At 38.3% G+C, this 17,278-nt stretch overlaps 1 protein-coding gene across 2 annotated transcripts in view; it reads right to left on the minus strand.

Moving 5' to 3' along the window:
- PHEX (phosphate regulating endopeptidase X-linked) overlaps window positions 1-17,278 on the minus strand; it is a 235,341-nt gene that overhangs the window by 165,928 nt on the left and 52,135 nt on the right. For both annotated transcript variants that reach the window (XM_049767418.1, XM_049767420.1), the window contains exons 6-7: window positions 5,413-5,481; window positions 2,628-2,744 (exon numbers count right to left, since the gene is read on the minus strand). In XM_049767418.1, coding sequence (XP_049623375.1) covers window positions 2,628-2,744; window positions 5,413-5,481 — 186 coding nt within the window. The remainder of the gene's footprint in view (window positions 1-2,627; window positions 2,745-5,412; window positions 5,482-17,278) is intronic.

Genomic DNA, 17,278 nt, shown 5'->3' on the forward strand with positions numbered 1-17,278 from the left:
GCACAGGGGACCATATGGGACACCGGGATTCGAACCAACCACCTTTGGTCCTGCATCAGCTGCTTGCAAGGCAAACACCGCTGTGCTATCTCTCCAGGCCTGGGAATAGATCTTTACCTCAAAACACTACATTACCTGGCCACTATTGCTACCCATGATCATTCTATCAGTCCTTCATTCCAACACTACCTTACTTCCCCACTTCCCTCTAGTTGATCTGACCTTACTCAAGGAGCTTCTACCTCCACTGATCGGGGATCTGAGTTCAGTTCCCATCAAGCCACATATTACCAAGTCTGCATCTCCTGTCCCGATTACTCAAACCCCTCCCATTCAAATATTCATGATTCTTATCACTCTCTGGACACCAAGTCTAAGTTTCTATCCTCACCACATTTACTCTAGAAAGTACAGCATTAAGCATCTTCCCAAGGGCTATTTTAATCATTTTCATGGAAAATCTCCCAGTATCCATCCCTGAATCACATCAAAATCTTGCCTGAACGTGCCCCAGTATCACCTTTCTTTTGTATTAAATCATCTTCCATAGCCTATTTCCTATAAGAATCTTCCTCTTGCCCTTGCATCCCAAGTACCATCACCACACACCACTGAGCCCTGATTCCATAATGTCTAAGATTCATTTTCTTTGTGAAGCCTTTCCCATTCAATTCTAGTTGGCGCTAATCACCAGGGCCACTTTAGCAACAAGTGTGTCTTCCCAGGCACACATTTCTCTCTAGCTAGGACTGGCTAAATACACTGTTCCATAGCTCTATTCGTAACAACTCATTTATGCTCAATGAGGCTGTCCAGTCTCCTGAGTTTAAGAGGTTTTGCTAGAACTGTTGTTTCCCAGTTAGTTTGAATGTCCTTGGTGAGCTGGGGTATAAAAGATGGAGGAGCGTATTTATTAGTGGGGAGCTGAAAAGCCATACACCATGGCTTTCCAATGTAAAATTTGTAAGGTTTGGCATATATCTGCTACCCTTTTACTAAATGAATCCCTAACCTCAATGCCTTCCTCTTTACCCTCTGTGGTAGAAACCTCCTTACAAACAGCTTCCTGCTCAACTTGAAAGACTGCCAAGACAATCATTCCTCTTTCCTCTGCTCTAACTCAGACACAGGTTGGAACTTTTGACTCAGAACTGTTTTCAAGTCTCTTCTAGCAGTTACTCACCCCCACATCATAGATTTGTCACTTCATCTAGCCCCTTAATTCTCATAATTGCCTAGCCCAGCTATTTTTAGTCTCACTTTGAGTCAAAATCTTGGCTCAAGTCAAGGTCTTCACCACTGTTTTAGAATTTTGATTCAATTTAGACCCCCATGTCTCCTATTTTCCTGGGCCGAGAATCCAATAGGCCTCTAGGCTTTGATCCCAGACTATGCATAGAACTTTCAGTCTTCAAAGCTGAGATATAGAAATGAACGCTTTGTACTACATAGGTATGTGGGGAAATGAACTAAGGGAGTTTCTTCTGAACTATAGCCATCATCATCCTAACTTCACACCTCAACCCCCTACCACCAGCAGACCAAACACAAAACCAAGGAACATTAAGACTCATTAATACTTTTGTCAACGTCTTTTCTCAGAGAATAATAACCTATGAGCAAGTAAGTTTCTTGACAAAAGTATCCTTTTCACTACAAAGTATCTCAAGCAAACAGATCTCACTATCTTTGGTCCTTTGACCCTGGGGAAAATAACCTTTATTCTATGACTAAAATGAACCATTTAGGATTTTCCATTATGTTCCCTGAATTTTGTCCTTGGGCTATAGGGGACAAAAGTCAAACCTAGAGCCTAACATATGAGGGCATGTGCACTATCATCAAGTTATATATTCAACCTCTTGTTTATTTTTATATTTTTTGTTTCTACATGAAACCTGAAGTACAGAATATAACTAAAAATATTTGTTAACAAATAGGACAAAAATAGATTGGAAAATAAGGTAAGGCACAAAGTAGCATCAAAAAGGCAATAAAAAACACTTGTCAGCAAGCCTTAAATACTTTTTTCCATAAAACTGTGTATCAAGTATTGGTGAACAGAATGCCTGTACCTGGTTTTTCAGTTAGACTAACCATTAAAGGGCAAGGTTGAAATATTAAATTACAACCAACCTTTCACTTAAGCTTAATTAATAAGGATGCATTATTATGTATCTGTTCTCGTACTGGAGCCACACAGGCCTTTGTTTAAGAAAGTCAAGTCAAGGGGATTCCCTGCCACCTTTTGGCCCACAGCTGTGTAACATGTCCACAGTGAATGGCCTTCAACCAGGAGGTAGAGGGAAGGAAGAGATCTTTTTTCTGTTATGGTTCTTCGTCCTGTTACTGTCCAATGTTACTTAATAGCATCTGTATATAATATAGGACAATGACATAAAATGCTACTATGCAGGACCAGAGTCATAGTACCAAGGGTAGCATGCTTGCTTTCTATGAAGTCAACCCAAACTCGGTCCCTAGCATCTCATTTGACCCCCTGACTATAAATTAGTATGGCCCAAAAACAAATCAAAAGAGAATGCTATTGTATTTTCATTAAGGATGAAGATAGAAAAAATTAAAATAAGGGGACAAAAAGAAGAGAAAGATTTAGATTGACTTACCTCAGCTATCTTAATTTCCAATCTAAGCACTGATTTCATATCATGCTCTGCCCGGGAACTGTTGGCCCCCAGAAGCACAGCAGTATCCACCATGAATCTGTACAGGGCATCTCTATACTGTAAGATAGAAAATCAAGTGATGATAACAGCAACCTGTTAGGAAATATGTTTCAGAGACATGAGACGGAAGAATCAACAGGTGGAAATAAATGCCATTGATTTTCACTCTGATCTTAAGTTTGGTACAGGCATTTGACAACATCAACTAACCAACTATGACTATAGGAGAAAGAAGTGTAGTGGCTATTTGGGCACAGTTTCTATGAGGTAAGAGATATTCATCAAGGATCAAGAGAACTTAAGTTTTCTGGCAACCAGTGATATTATGAATACATTAAATATCTCCAAAATTAGGCCAGAGTAGAAAACTAAAGGTCAGATGTCATCTTTCAGGAAAGAGAAGAACTGATTAAAATAATAAAAAATAGCTTGCTAAAAACAAGTGATATGACCTATGAAAGCTGGTGGGACATGTGATACACTGTCTTCGAGCTCAATTTACCCACTTTTATGCTAAGAAATGATAGATCCATGATTGCAAACCTTAGATTAAAATGTTTCTGTTTTGAACTTTCTAAAACAAAATTCTCACTCATTTTATAAAAAAAGAGAGAGAAAATAAATAATTTGGAGATGCATAGCAAATGGAAAATATAGAATTTCTTCCCAGTATGCTCATAAATTTATTTTCAAGAGATATATATGGACTGGAGGAATAATAGTTAAGGGCCTGATAGATTTAAGTAAATTCATGAGAATTCAATATGTCAATATTATATGATCTTATAATTATAATTATGGAAATAAGTTATTGTATACCTTTGTACTGTACAGGTTGTAAGATTATAAACATAACCTTGAGCCTATTCAGATCTTGGCAGATAACAGGCCTTTTATAATTTGTTGAATCAGTAAGAAAGCTTTGCAAATCATCCTAATTAGAAACAATGTTTTGCAATTCCCAATTCAATTAAAAATATTTATTCAACAATACTTGTGCAAAATAATCTTTCTAGGCATTTTGTGCATATGGTATGGGGTGCAGATCAAATTTTAAATAATGCTTGAGTCTTACTCTCAGTGTGTGATTAAGGGAGGAAGATAAACATGTAATTACTAACTGTAACATTAGAGGGACCAAAATAAGTTCTGTGTTTTGATTTGTTTTATTTAGGATGAGGTACTACCCAGAAGTACTATATAATAGATACTAGTACAGAGATACTTGCAGCAGTACACATGATCAAACTTAGGGCCATATGCATGTGTTCAGCCCTTGTAGCTATCTCCCTCACCCCCAAATCAAGCTGTGAAATGCTTGGAAAATTAAAGGCTGGAGAAGAATTCCAGCCTGGAGTTACTGAGGGGCCTCACATTTGAAGGATACATGTTAAGAAATCGGGCACTTCCTATGAAGTATGTGAGCTTCGTTTGAGAAAAAATAAAAGTAAATGAGACAACAAAGTGGTCTGAATTCAGGTAACAAAAGTGGTCTTAAATTCCTTCTAAAGAATTTAGATCTAAGCCAGTGAGCCAAGTCAACTTGGAATACTGCTTTCTAAAGGAAACTTGTCCAGTTATGCTAAGGGGAGGGAGGAAGCAAATGTTTATACTATCATCAAATCCACGGTTAACAAAATATGATGTGGGATGGTTAGGAGATAGAGGAATCAATCAGGTGGAAGAGTTCATTGGAAGTCAAAGCACATAGGATTGGACTAGTTACACAGGGAGATGATTTCAAATCTACTTTTACTGTGACCCTAGGAGAAACAGAGATATCCCCAAATAGGTAAAAGTTTATTCTATCCACTTTCAACAAAGAAAATTTGCCAACACTCTTTGATGAGTACCTCTAGCCAGAAAGTTAATTATAATCTTAGCTAGTTTTTGCCCTCTGGAGCCTTCTAGACACAAGGTTAAGTTATCCATGGAACAAGGACCTCTAGTAGGAGACAGTGTAAGCTCATGCATTCTCTGAGTCAGAAGCCAGAGGTGCCTGGTATTGGTCCCAGAGTCGTGGGTTCCTTTGGAAGTTCTTCCAACTTCTACACATATTGGAAGTGTCTAGAATGGGACAGTTCTAAAACAATCTTCAGAACACTACAGTATTGAATTTCCCAGCCAAGCCAAAAGGTATATCCTAAGTGGCCCATAACTCTAATTAACCTAAGATACCAATTAAGAAAACAGATGCTGGGTCCCCACTTTCAGCCTACTAAGTCATAGTCTCAGAGCTATGGCCCAAGTATGGGGTTTTGGCTATTTGGTGTCCAGGATTAAAACCAATAGGAAAAACAAAACAATAGCAAAGTATGTCACCTGTTGAACTACAGATAGATATTGAACAGATGCTTTCCAGGTGATTTTAAATAGATTTTTTATAATGGTCAACCACCAGGTTGACTAGGTATCACCTATATATTTATTCCTACAGACTAACTTCTTAACAATGGCAAAAAGCTCATTCTGTCTTACTTCTATGGGAAATACTGTCTTCCTCATTGGATCATGTAGGCATGAACATGGAGATTTGAATGGCCTTAATGCCCAGACTTCCAGAAACCACTGAATGGCCTTTTTCTGTATAAATTCTTCCAGAATTATGAACATGGTCAACAAATAGCTACAGTGCTCATTTCTAGTAAAGTTAGGGATCAGAGAATAGCTGCTGAGCCCCATAATAGCCTGACAAAGCACAGAAATGAACCTGAGTAAAACTTACAGATTTGGCTTCTGTACTATTATCAAGGTAGTCTTCTCTCACAGCTAGAGATAGTGTTGCTTGGTCCAGCTGTTGAAACAAAAGCAAAAATAGTTCTACTTACACTGTAAATTCATATGGTCCAGAGCCATGAGCTTGTCTTTGTCCCAACCATATTCTAATTTTGTGCCCTAATTACAAAACCACTCGTGGTACTCAGATCTATATACAAATAACCAATTCAGCGATGACAGATATTGTCAAATGTCAAATATCTGCCCCCGATTCTGGGTTTTCTTCTGTAAATCTTTGTTTCTAATTTTTTGTTGTTGTTTTTCTATGTAGAGTACAAATTCTGAGCCTCTAATGTGTAAAACATGGACTCTACCACAGATCCACGTCCCTGGATCCTGACCCTTTTGAGGTTCAACTGATAGTAAAAATATAAGTTATTTAAATATGAATAAGGTTTACAGCAGAAGGGCTGACCAGCAGCATGACAAGCTTCCCCAGCCCCCAAAGACTGCAAGCGCACTGCACTTGCCTCATGACCAAGGAGAGAACCAGCAGGAGTGTTCGGTTACACCATATTTTACCTAAAACAAAGATCACCCCTGATTTTTATGTATCTGTTTGTTTACAACTTGGTTTCATCCAAAACAAAGATTGTTTTAAATGTAAACCCGGGCAGGACAGCCTCAATTTAAAAAAAAAACAGTTCTAGCAAGCAGCTTGGGGAAGATACAAAGTAGAAGACTGCCAGATTATACATGTTTAGCCCTCAGCCTGGTTTAGATTATTTCATGTGTGATCCTGATTCATACTAGTTCACCTGGGGTTGGAGATATGATATGTGGGGTGATTTTACAACTGGTGCCCAAACAGGGACCTAGGACCCAGGGAATCAAGAAGACAGCAACAATGGTGAGTGACTTGACCCTCTGGTGGATTATCACCATGACGGGCCCTTCAAGCTTTGCCTTTCAGTAGAACACTGGTGCATATGGCCCCTGTTCTGAATGGCGTCATGTTGCTCTGGTCCATCTACCTGCATTTCTCACTCTGGACTGTACATGCCAGGCTCCCTAGAGTTTCACCTGCACACATGACACATAGGGGAAGAATGCTTTCCCAGTGGTGATGAATTCTCAATCTAAAGGTCTCCCCAAGACTGATAATTTATCATTTACTAATGGCACTAAACTAGAAAGACCCCCTTATCACAAAAATGATGAGCTAGCTACTGTCTCTGTAGACACAGTCTGAAAACGTCTCAACCAAAGATATCCCTGTGGCCCATGCACTGAATAAAGTAGAAAAGCTGGTGCTGGCAATCCAAGTCCTAGGCATTGTCAAATGGCTCAATGTCCAGAATGGTTATGGATTTATCAGCAGAAATGATACCAAAGATGATGTCTTTGTTCACTGGACAGCTATTAAGAGAAACAATCCCAAGAAGTTTCTGTGTAGTGTTGGCGACTGAGAGACTGTGGAGTTTGATGTCGTGAAAGGAAAGAGGGTAGCAAAAGTTGCTAATATATCTGGACCTGGCAGAATGCCAGTGAAAGGTAGCAGATATACTCCCAATCAACAAGAAGTAACTCTTTCAGGTTGTTTTTTCATTTCCAATTAATTAATGTCTGCTCCAAACTTTATTATTTCCTTCCATCTGCCTTTTTTGGTTCATAATTTTGGTCACTTTCTAATTTATAAATTGTGTCATTAAGTTATTTTTATAGGCTCCTTCTTCCTTCCTGATGAATGCTTGCAAAGCAATAAATTTCCTCTTACTAAGAATTACTGTTTTTGTTCTGTCCCACAAATTTTGATAATTTATGTCTTTGTTCTTTTTCTTTTTTCAAGAATCTTTTGATTTCCTCTTTGATTTCATCTCTAACCCACTGGTTGTTCAGTAGAGAACTGTTTAATTTCTTGGTGTTAATGTTTTTCTTCTATGTATGTTTATAATTCACTTCTATTTTCAGTGCATTATGATCCAAGAAATTAGTTCATGCAATTTCTATCCTTTTTATTTTATGGATGTATATTTTATGGGCCAGCATATGGTCTATTCTGGAGAAGACCAGGTACTTTGGTAAAACAATCTGTACCCAGTTTTCTGGGGATGTAGAGCACTATATATATCTGCTATATATATATATATCTACTAAGTCACTCTCTATTTCTTCTTTCAGAGCCAGCATATTCTTTTTTATTGTTAAATTATCTTTATTTAAAGATCGTGATTACAAATATGATTGTAGTTGTATGAATACAGCCATGTAAAGAACACCCCCCATCACCAGTGCAAGATTCCCACCACCAATTTCCCAGCTCTCCATCCTCCCCACCCCACCCAAACCTGTACTAAAGACAGGCTTTCTACTTCCCTTATTCATTCACATTGTTATGATATTTCTCAGTGTAGTTATTTATCTAACTACACTCATCACTCTATGTGGTGAGCTTCATGTCATGAGCTGCACCTTCCAGCCCACGTCTCTCTTGTCTCTGAGATACTGCTAAAAATGTTATTCATTTTTCTTAAAACCCATAGATTATTGAAACTATTCTGCATCTTTCTCTCTCCCTCTGACTTATTTCACTCAGCAGAATAGATTCCATGTATAAGAAAATTTCATGACTTCATCTCTCCTGACAGCTGCATAGTATTCCATTGTGTATATGTACCACAGTTTCTTTAGCCACTCATCTGTTGAAGGGCATCTTGGTTGTTTCCAGAGTCTGGCTACTGTAAATAGTGCTGCAATGAATATAGGTGTGAGGAAGGGATTTTTGTATTGTATTTTTGTGTTCCTAGGGTATATTCCTAGAAGTAGTATAGCTGGATCGTATGGGAGCTCAATTTCCAGTTTTTGGAGGAATCTCCATATCACTTTCCATAAAGGTTGGACTAGACGGCATTCCCACTAGCAGTGAAAAATAGTTCCTTTCTCTCCACGTCCCCACCAGCACTACTTATTTTCCTTCTTTGTGATGTGTGTCAATCTCAGTGGAGTGAGGTGGTACCTCTTATTTGTTTTGATTTGCATCTCCCTGACTATTAGTGATGTGGAGCATATTTTCATGTGCCTTTTGGCCATTTGACTTTCTTCTTTTACAGAGTGTCTGTTCATTTCTTCTCCCTACTGAGTGGGAAAAATTATTCACCCAATACCCATCAGATAAAGGACTAATATCCAAAATATACAAGGTAGTGGCCAAACTATACAAGAAAAAAACATCTAACACCAGCCAGCATATTCTTATTAGGTTTTAGCCTGATTGATATATCAAGGGGGTTTAGGGTGGTATTGAAGTCTCCTGCTATTACTATGTTGCTACTGATGTCTTGCTTCAAAATTGTCAGCAACTGTTTTAAATATTTTGCTGGTCCCCCATTGGGTATGTATATGCTTAGGAGTGTGATTCTTCCTGTTGTACATATCCCTTGATTATTAAAAAATGTCCATCTCTGTCCCTAAAAACCTTTTTAAGTCTAAAGTCTGTGTCACCAGATATTAGTATGGCCACTCTAGCCTCTTTAAGAGAGTTGATATTTTTTTGAATCAGTTTTCGAGCCTTTGACTTTGAGTTTAAAGAGGTGAAGGACATATAGAAAGAATACTATAAATTACTGCTTGAAGAAATAAAATAGGAGACAAGAAAAGGGAGTCATTAAACATGCTCATGGATTGAGAGGATTAATATAATTAAAATAGAAATATTCCCAAAAGCATTGTACAGATTTAATGCAATTCCACTAAGAAAAGCCATGACATTTTTCTTGAAGTGGATCAAGCACTCCTGAAATTCATTAGGAAAATTAATGCCCACAAATAGCCAAAGAAACCCTTAGGGAAAAGAAGATGGGAGGCATAACTTTCTCCAACTTTAAATTGTTCTACAAAGCAATAGTCATTAATACATCATTTTACTGGAATACAGACCCTCAGATCAATGAGACTTGAGTATTCAGAGAATGACCCCCAAACATACAATCAATTAATCTTTGATAAAGGGGCAAGAAATGTAAAATGGAGCAAGGGAAGCTTCTTTAACAAGTGGTGTTGGGACAACTGATCAACCACTTCAAAAAAGCTAACTCCAATCTCCATCTAACACAATGGTCAGCCACTTCAAAAAAGCAAACTCCAATCTCAATCTAACGCTATGGTCAAAATAAAGTGGATTAAAGAGCATGATATCAGACCCATGAAACTATAAGGTATATAGAAGAAAACATAGGCAAAACACTCCCCAACAATGAGACTAAAGGCATCTTCAAGGAAGAAAAAACACTGTCCAAACAAGTGGAAGCAAAGATGTGACTACATTAAACTTAGAAGATTCTGCACTTCAAAGGAAACTGACTAGGATACAAAGGCCAACACAGAATAGGAGAAAATATTTACCCAATACCCATCAGATAAGGAGCTAATATCTAAGACATACAAGTTACTCATGAAACTTAACAGGAAAAAGCTTCTACCACCATCAAGATGGGGAGAAGAACTGCACAGACAATTCCTCAAAGAAGAAATACAGATGACCAAAAGGCACTTGAAAAATATTAGGGCTGGAGAGATAGCATAGAGGTAAGGCATTTGCCTTTGATGCAGAAGGACAGTGGTTGGAAACCCGGCATCCCAATTTTCTGAGCATAGAGCCAGAAGTAACCCCTGAACGCTGCCAGGTGTGACCCAAAACCCCAAAAAAAAATTATCCATATCACTAATCATCAGGGAGATGTAAATCAAAACAATGAAGTATCATCTCACACCACAGAGACAGGCACACATAACAAAGTCCAAGAACAATCAGATATAAACTCTTATTCACTGCTGGTGGAAATGCCATCTAGTCCAGTATTTATGGAAAACAATATGAATATTCCTCAAAAAACCGGAAATTGAGCTCCCATATGATACATATGATCCAGCAATACCACTCGTAGGGATATACTCCAGGAGCACAAAAACACATTACAAAAGAACACCCCTCTTCCTCCTATGTTCATTTCAGTACTATTTACAATAGCCAGAATCTGGAAACAACCCAGGTGCCTGACAAAAGATAAGTGGCTAAGGAAATTCTGGTACATCTACACAATGGAATACTATGCAGCTATCGGGAAAAATGGAGTCAAGAAATTTGACTATACATGGATGGACAAGGAGACTATTATGTTGAGCAAATGGAATCAGAGGGAGAGAGATAGACACAGAATATTCTTACTCACCTGTGGGATATAAGAAAAATAAAAGTCATATGGTAATAATACTTCGAGACAATAGAGATGAGGGCCAGAAAGACCAGCCCATGGTATGATGCTTAGCACAAAAAGTAGTGAGTGCAGGTAGAGCACTAACTGCACTGACAACTACCCTGACAGTGATAGTGAGAGAGAGAAAAATAGAATGTCTGTTCCAAAGTTAGACAGGGAGTGAGGAGGAAGAAAATGGGGGACATTGGTGTCAGGAAAATTGCACTGGTGAAGGGGGGTGTACAGTCTATTACTGAAACCCAACTACGAACATGTTGTAAACACAGTGCTTAAGTAATTAATTTAAAAAATGTTTAAAGGGGGGGCCGAAGTGGTGATGCAGCAGTAGGGCGTTTGCTTTGTACGAGCTAACCTATGACGGACTGTGGTTCAATCCCCCAGCATCCCATATGATCCCCCAAGCCAGGAACAATTTCTGAGTGCATAGCCAGGAGTAACCCCTGAGCATCACCAACTGTGGCCCAAAAACAAAAACAAAAAAATTTTAAAGGAATATGATTTAGAATAGGTTTATAGCAAAAGATAAGTAGCTAATTTTTCCAAGGTAATGAAGTTGGACAAAACCATTATTTCCTGTTTATGGATATAAAATTATTCCTATTACAGTATTTCACAAAATGATAACCTGGTAGTGTTAGTCAATCAGGTTTTCTTCCTCACTATTCCTAAAATACTGTATTGTGTTAATTTCTTTGTTTTCAAGGAATCAAATAATAATTGTGTTTTGAAAAATTTGTGTAAATTTCAGGCATTCTCTAGAGAATTTGGAAATAAAAATTTTAATGATAAAATACAATACAGACCATTAGAGCTGGAGCCATAGCACAGTAATAGGGCATTTGCCTTGCATGTGGCCGACTCAGGACTGACCTGGTTTTAATCCCTGGCATCCCATATGGTCCCCCGAGTCAGAAGCAATTTCTGAGCACATAGCCAGGAGTAAACCCTGAGCATCACCAGATGTGACCCCCCTAAAATAGAGACAACTACAAAACTATTATTCTGGTAAAGTATAGCATAATTTATTTAGTTAAAATGTTCAACATTTGGAGCCAGAGCAGTGGCACAGGGCATAAAGCCTCCGCTTTGCACAAGCTAGTCTAGGATGGACCACTTGGCATCCTATATAGTCCCCCAAGCTAGGGGCATCGGCAGGAGTAACCCCTGAGCATCACCGGGTGTGGCCCAAAAACCAAAAAAAAAAAATTTCAACATTTGTTGCACTGGTGAAGGGGGTGTTCTTTTTATCACTGAAACTCACTAGAATCATGTTTGTAATCATGGTGCTTAAATAAAGATATTATTAAAACGTAAAACAGAAAAAATGTTCAGCATTTAAAGATGATCAAAGGAAAAAAAAGTATCTTTTTCCTAGAATCTGGGACTAGAACACCTACCTGAACACATAGCTACCAAAAATTGAACCTTGCTCCGTAGCTCAAACTGATACAAACACTAAATCAAAATTTATAGACCTAAAACTAAAACGTGAAAAGGAAAATGTAAAGACGAATCTTTCACCTGAATTAGAGTTCTTAGACATAAAAGCAAATCATGATTCATAAAGGCAAATATTACCTTCAATGGTAAAAACATTTGCTCTGTGAAAATCAACCGCCAAGAGGAGGAAAGTACAAGCTACAGACAGGGAGAAGATATTTGAAAAATCACTCTGCAGAAATGCAAATGTGTCCAGAATACACAAAGAATCCCAAAACTCATCAATAAAAATTTTAAAAGTAGGCAAAAATCCTGAGGAGACACTTCACTAAAATTGATATACAAGGCTGCCATGTTTTTAAAATGGTTTGTAGACTGGTGGCTATAAGACCCAGGAATGCTCTATCACATTTTGAGCATAGTCATGAATACCTGGTGTGCAGGAAGCAGTATGTTGGTGAGGACATGGTCAAGTCACAATCCACCAAGAACTACCTGAGCTGCCTGATAGCTTAGCAAGTAGGGCATTTGTCCTGCATGTAGCTGATCTGGATTCAATCCCCATCAACCATATGGTCCACTGAGCCCACCAAGAGTGGCCCTAGGCATAGAGCCAGAGATAAATTCTGAGTACCCCCAGGTGTGGCTCAAAGAAAAAAACAATATGGAAAAATATTTTGAAAGTTGGACTGCCTGGCAACCAATTAAATCACTTAACATGAATCGACAAGAACTTTCAGTCCCTTCTGAAGAATAGAAAATTAACCTCGCTGTAGGGCAGGGCTCTTTAAAACAATCCTCTGGTGAAATTTGAGCACTACTTCAAACTGCAAATCTGGAATTCTTATTACAGCCTAGATAGAATGCCTGAAAATTAGCTACTGAAAATCTAGTTCATTTGATTGAACACATACAGAAAGAGGAGGCGTATTCAAGACTTGAATTGGCAGCAAAAATTCAACTCACAGCTGTATCTAAATTAAGATAAATAAAATCAAAGGGGATATCTAAGGTGGGTAAAAAGGAAGGGATTGAAAGTGGGATTGTGTCATTAAAAATGAAGTCTTTCAAATGGCAGAGCAACACAGAGGTACAAAGAAAACAGCTGAGTTTTTAAAAAATGTTAAGTAAATCACCAGGGGCTAAAATCTTTAGAGAAACTACAGAATGTGGACTTCTCTATTAATTCAGTATATGGTAACAACTAAAAAAAATTGGGTCATCTAGAGTCTATTAGGGTAAAATATGAGTCTAAGAGAGATATTTGGAAACTGGAGAAAGCAAATAAATTTTCTAAATAAATTATAACAATAAAAGATAAATCAAGGGAACCAAAATACATCAGGCATGGCACTTGCCTTGCAATTGGCCAAAGCTGATTTGATCTCTGGTAGCCCTGATGGTCCCTCGAATACCAGAAGTAATTTCTCACTACAGAACATAGCCAGGTGTGATGCAAAATGAAGAAAAGGAGGATATGCAAATAGGAAATAAGCACAGGAAAAGATGTTCTAAGGACTCACTACATCTCTACTACCATGGCAAAGAAACAAGCCTGAGAATGCCAAGTTCCAGTGAGAATGTATAGGGCAGAGCAGTAAAAACCTGGCCAGTAGGGAGGCAAAATGATGTGGCCACTTTGGAAACTAGTTTGACAGTTTCTTATAATGCTGAACATATACTCACATGTGACCCGGAAAATTCATTCTAGATATTTGTCCAAGAGAAATGAAAACTGGGATTTCTACAAAATTTTATTATGACTTCATTCATAATTGCCCTAAACCAGCAACAACCCAAATGAATTTCCCACAACAAACAGATCAACTATCAAACATGACAAAATACCATTCAGCACTGAGACATGACACAGGAGCAAACTGGTGGCACAAAGTACAAAAACTTCAGAGACAGAGCAGAGCCTGGTGAGAGCGACTGACTACAAAGGGATAATTTGAGGAAGCCATTATGGAACTACTTTGCTTCTTGGTTGTGATTAAATACAGGCATCACAAACAGTGAAGTTATCTACATGTAAATATATTCAATAAACGTATTTCACTTATTCTCCTTCCCTTAGTTGTTGCTATGACTGGAGTTGCACAGACTTAATTGCAGTGTGCCCAAGATCACAAACTGGGTTGTGGCACCAGGGATTTCAAAGAGTAGAGCCACTGGGGGCAGTGCTAGGAACTGAACTGTGGAGCTAACTGGCCTTAAGCTTACAAGGCAAGCACTTTTACCTCTGAGCTATCCCTGAGCCCTCTGCTTAAAATTTGAATTTTTTCAACATCTAGAATCTTCTCTGAATCTATGCATTATTAATCCCCAAAAAAACCAGCAACAACTTAAACACTGAATAAAATGGTCTTGACAGCAGATTTTCCAACTTAAATCTGATTTCCACATTGAAAAGTTGAATTAGGATATAAAATTTAAATGTCAAAATTGACATCTGAATGAAAACTTAATTCTACATGCCAATATCGTAAGGTCCTATGTTAGAGGGTTTTTTTAATCTACCTTCTCTACTTTATTCTCCACCTACTGAACTGTTAAATAGCTTTTTAATTCTTTGTTGACAGTGCCAAGGGTCAAACCCAGGGTCTCACATATACAAGGCTCAAGTATTTTCTTTGATATATAAAATATGCACAGAATCATAGTTCTGCATGAAAATCTCCTTGGCAAAAAACAAATTCTACAAAATCCAAGTTAAATGTTAGTGATGTTATGAAAAATTCAAAGAAAACTACTGCTCTTGTTTCAAGAGGAAAATAAGATGTTTTCCTAACATCCATTTGGTCTGTGTATATTAATGAAATCCTGAAATGGTTTTCAGTCTCTCCTCTCTAATTGGCCCTAAACAACCAATTTATAAGCCAGCCTGGCTTCATCCTACTGCAGTTCATATTCTGCCACCATTTCTCCCCAAAACTAAGGAAGACAGGATAATGAAATTATGATATTATGATTAAGAATCATAATATCTCAATCATGATTTTATATTATGATCAAGAACCATAATATCTTAATCATGATTATGATTGAGATGATTTGGCTTTTGGTTCAATTTGGAGCAAACTCTTGAGCTTCAGTCACATAGGAAAGGAAATTACTATAGACATTCTTAAGAAAGCCAAAGCTTCCTTTTGATAAAATGGAGCTAAATCTACTTACTTTTAAATTGTAGACAATTCAATGAAGTTGCTGGACCCTTTTAGCCTTCAGCTTTTTGTAGCTTCGAGGGAGTATTTTGTTTGTTTGTTTGGCCACACCCGGTGGCTATGCGCTCAGATGGGGGACCATATGGGACGCCAGGGGATCCAACTGTGGTCTGTATTAGGCTAGCCCTCACAAGGCAGACACCTTATGGCTTGTGCCACTGATCCAGTCCCTCTAGGGAGCATTTAAAATACACCAACAGACCAGAGTAATAGTACAGCAGGTAGGGAGTTTGCCTGGCTCTGTTCCCAGTATCTGATATGGCCTCCCAAACCTCTCCAGGAGTGATCTCTGAGCAGCCAGGGGAGGAGCAAAAACTAAAAATACACCAACAGACTGAATAACGTCAACTAAGTCTAGCAACACACCAACTCTTGAGACCAAAGACTTTCTCAAGGGTACTCTGTGTTAATTGAAGATTTCTAATCTTTGCCTTTACAACTGATTTGAATATTGAACACACAAAATATGTGTTCATAAAGATTGATGTTCAACTAAAAATACAAGTGTTTTCCAACTGCAATAATGTTGGGTGAAGATATTATAAAGCAATAAAATGAGAAGTAACATCTGACAAATCATATTGCAAATAAAGAAAAGACAGAGGCATAAGAAAGAACTTCATTGCAAAGTATTTCTCCTGTCATCCTTGTAGGTTTGCTATGAATCAGACAATTATGGGCCTCAGTGAAGATGACTTTAAGTCACTAGTTCAGTAAGACAAACTGAGCTCCTTCTCTCCATTCTTTCTAGGCACTAGAGTGATAGTACAGCTGATAAGGAGTGTGCCCTGAACACGGCTAACCAGGGTGTGATCCCAGGAACCACAGATGGTCCTGCCAGAAGTGATGCCTGAGCGCAGAGCCATGAGTAAGCATTGAGCATTGCTGGGTGTGACCCAGAAATAAACATGCTATTCAAACATTCTTTCAGATTATTACAAATTCAAGTTACCTGGTTGTTCTTGGGGGACATACACAGTTCTATATATCAAGCCTGGTCCTATATGAAAGACATGCAATCTACCATGGAGCCACATGCCTAGGTCCATCCCAATTTTTCAACAAAAAAACTGTTTGGGCTGGAGCGATAGCACAGCAGTAGGGCACTTGCCTTGCATACAGCCAACCCAGGATGGATCCTGGTTCGGTTCCTGGCATCTCATATGGTCCCCTGAGCCTGCCAGGAGCAATTTCTGAGTGCAAAGCCAGGAGTAGCCCCTGAGCACCACCAGGTGTGACCCCCCCAAAAAATAAAACAAACAAAATAAACTTGTTTTGGGGGGAGTGCAGTGTTCAGGGCTTAATACTAGCTCTGTGCTCAGGAATCACTCCTGGCAAAGCTTGGGGGAACCATATAATGTGCTGAGGATCAAACCCAGGTCACCACATATGCAAATCAAGGCAAGCACCCTTCCCACTGTACAAAACTGCCTCATCGTTCCAGTGACTTTCAAACTATGTTCCACAAAACTTAAAAGGCACTATAGTGGTTCTAGACATTCATGTTCATTCTTATGAACTGAATTGTTTTTAAACTAATAAAAGCAATTCACAAAATGAAACACTGGCAGCCACTAAGTTTTATAGGTCTTCCAAGAAAAACTCTGCTGCCATATATATCTAGATGCACACTTGTACTTCTTAATAAGTAAAATATTCGAATGCTATTAGAATCTATGTCATTATTAGGAAGGTATATCCATGTTTGTTGAAAGGTAGATGGCTAATTCTTATACATGAATATTAATTTATGTAAATTATGTGAATAAGGACACAAGTAAAGCAAACATGTGCTGCACATCAATACACAGCCATGCTCAATCACATTACTTTGGTATGGGTTGCCACATTGGCAAAGAGAACAGTAATGAATGCTCAGTGAGTTCATATACATGAACTGGACTCTATTCATGATAGTTCAGGGTTTCTAGGA

The sequence above is a fragment of the Suncus etruscus genome, chromosome X, assembly GCF_024139225.1.
Source record: "Suncus etruscus isolate mSunEtr1 chromosome X, mSunEtr1.pri.cur, whole genome shotgun sequence".
In the NCBI taxonomy this organism is placed as follows: Eukaryota; Metazoa; Chordata; class Mammalia; order Eulipotyphla; family Soricidae; genus Suncus; species Suncus etruscus.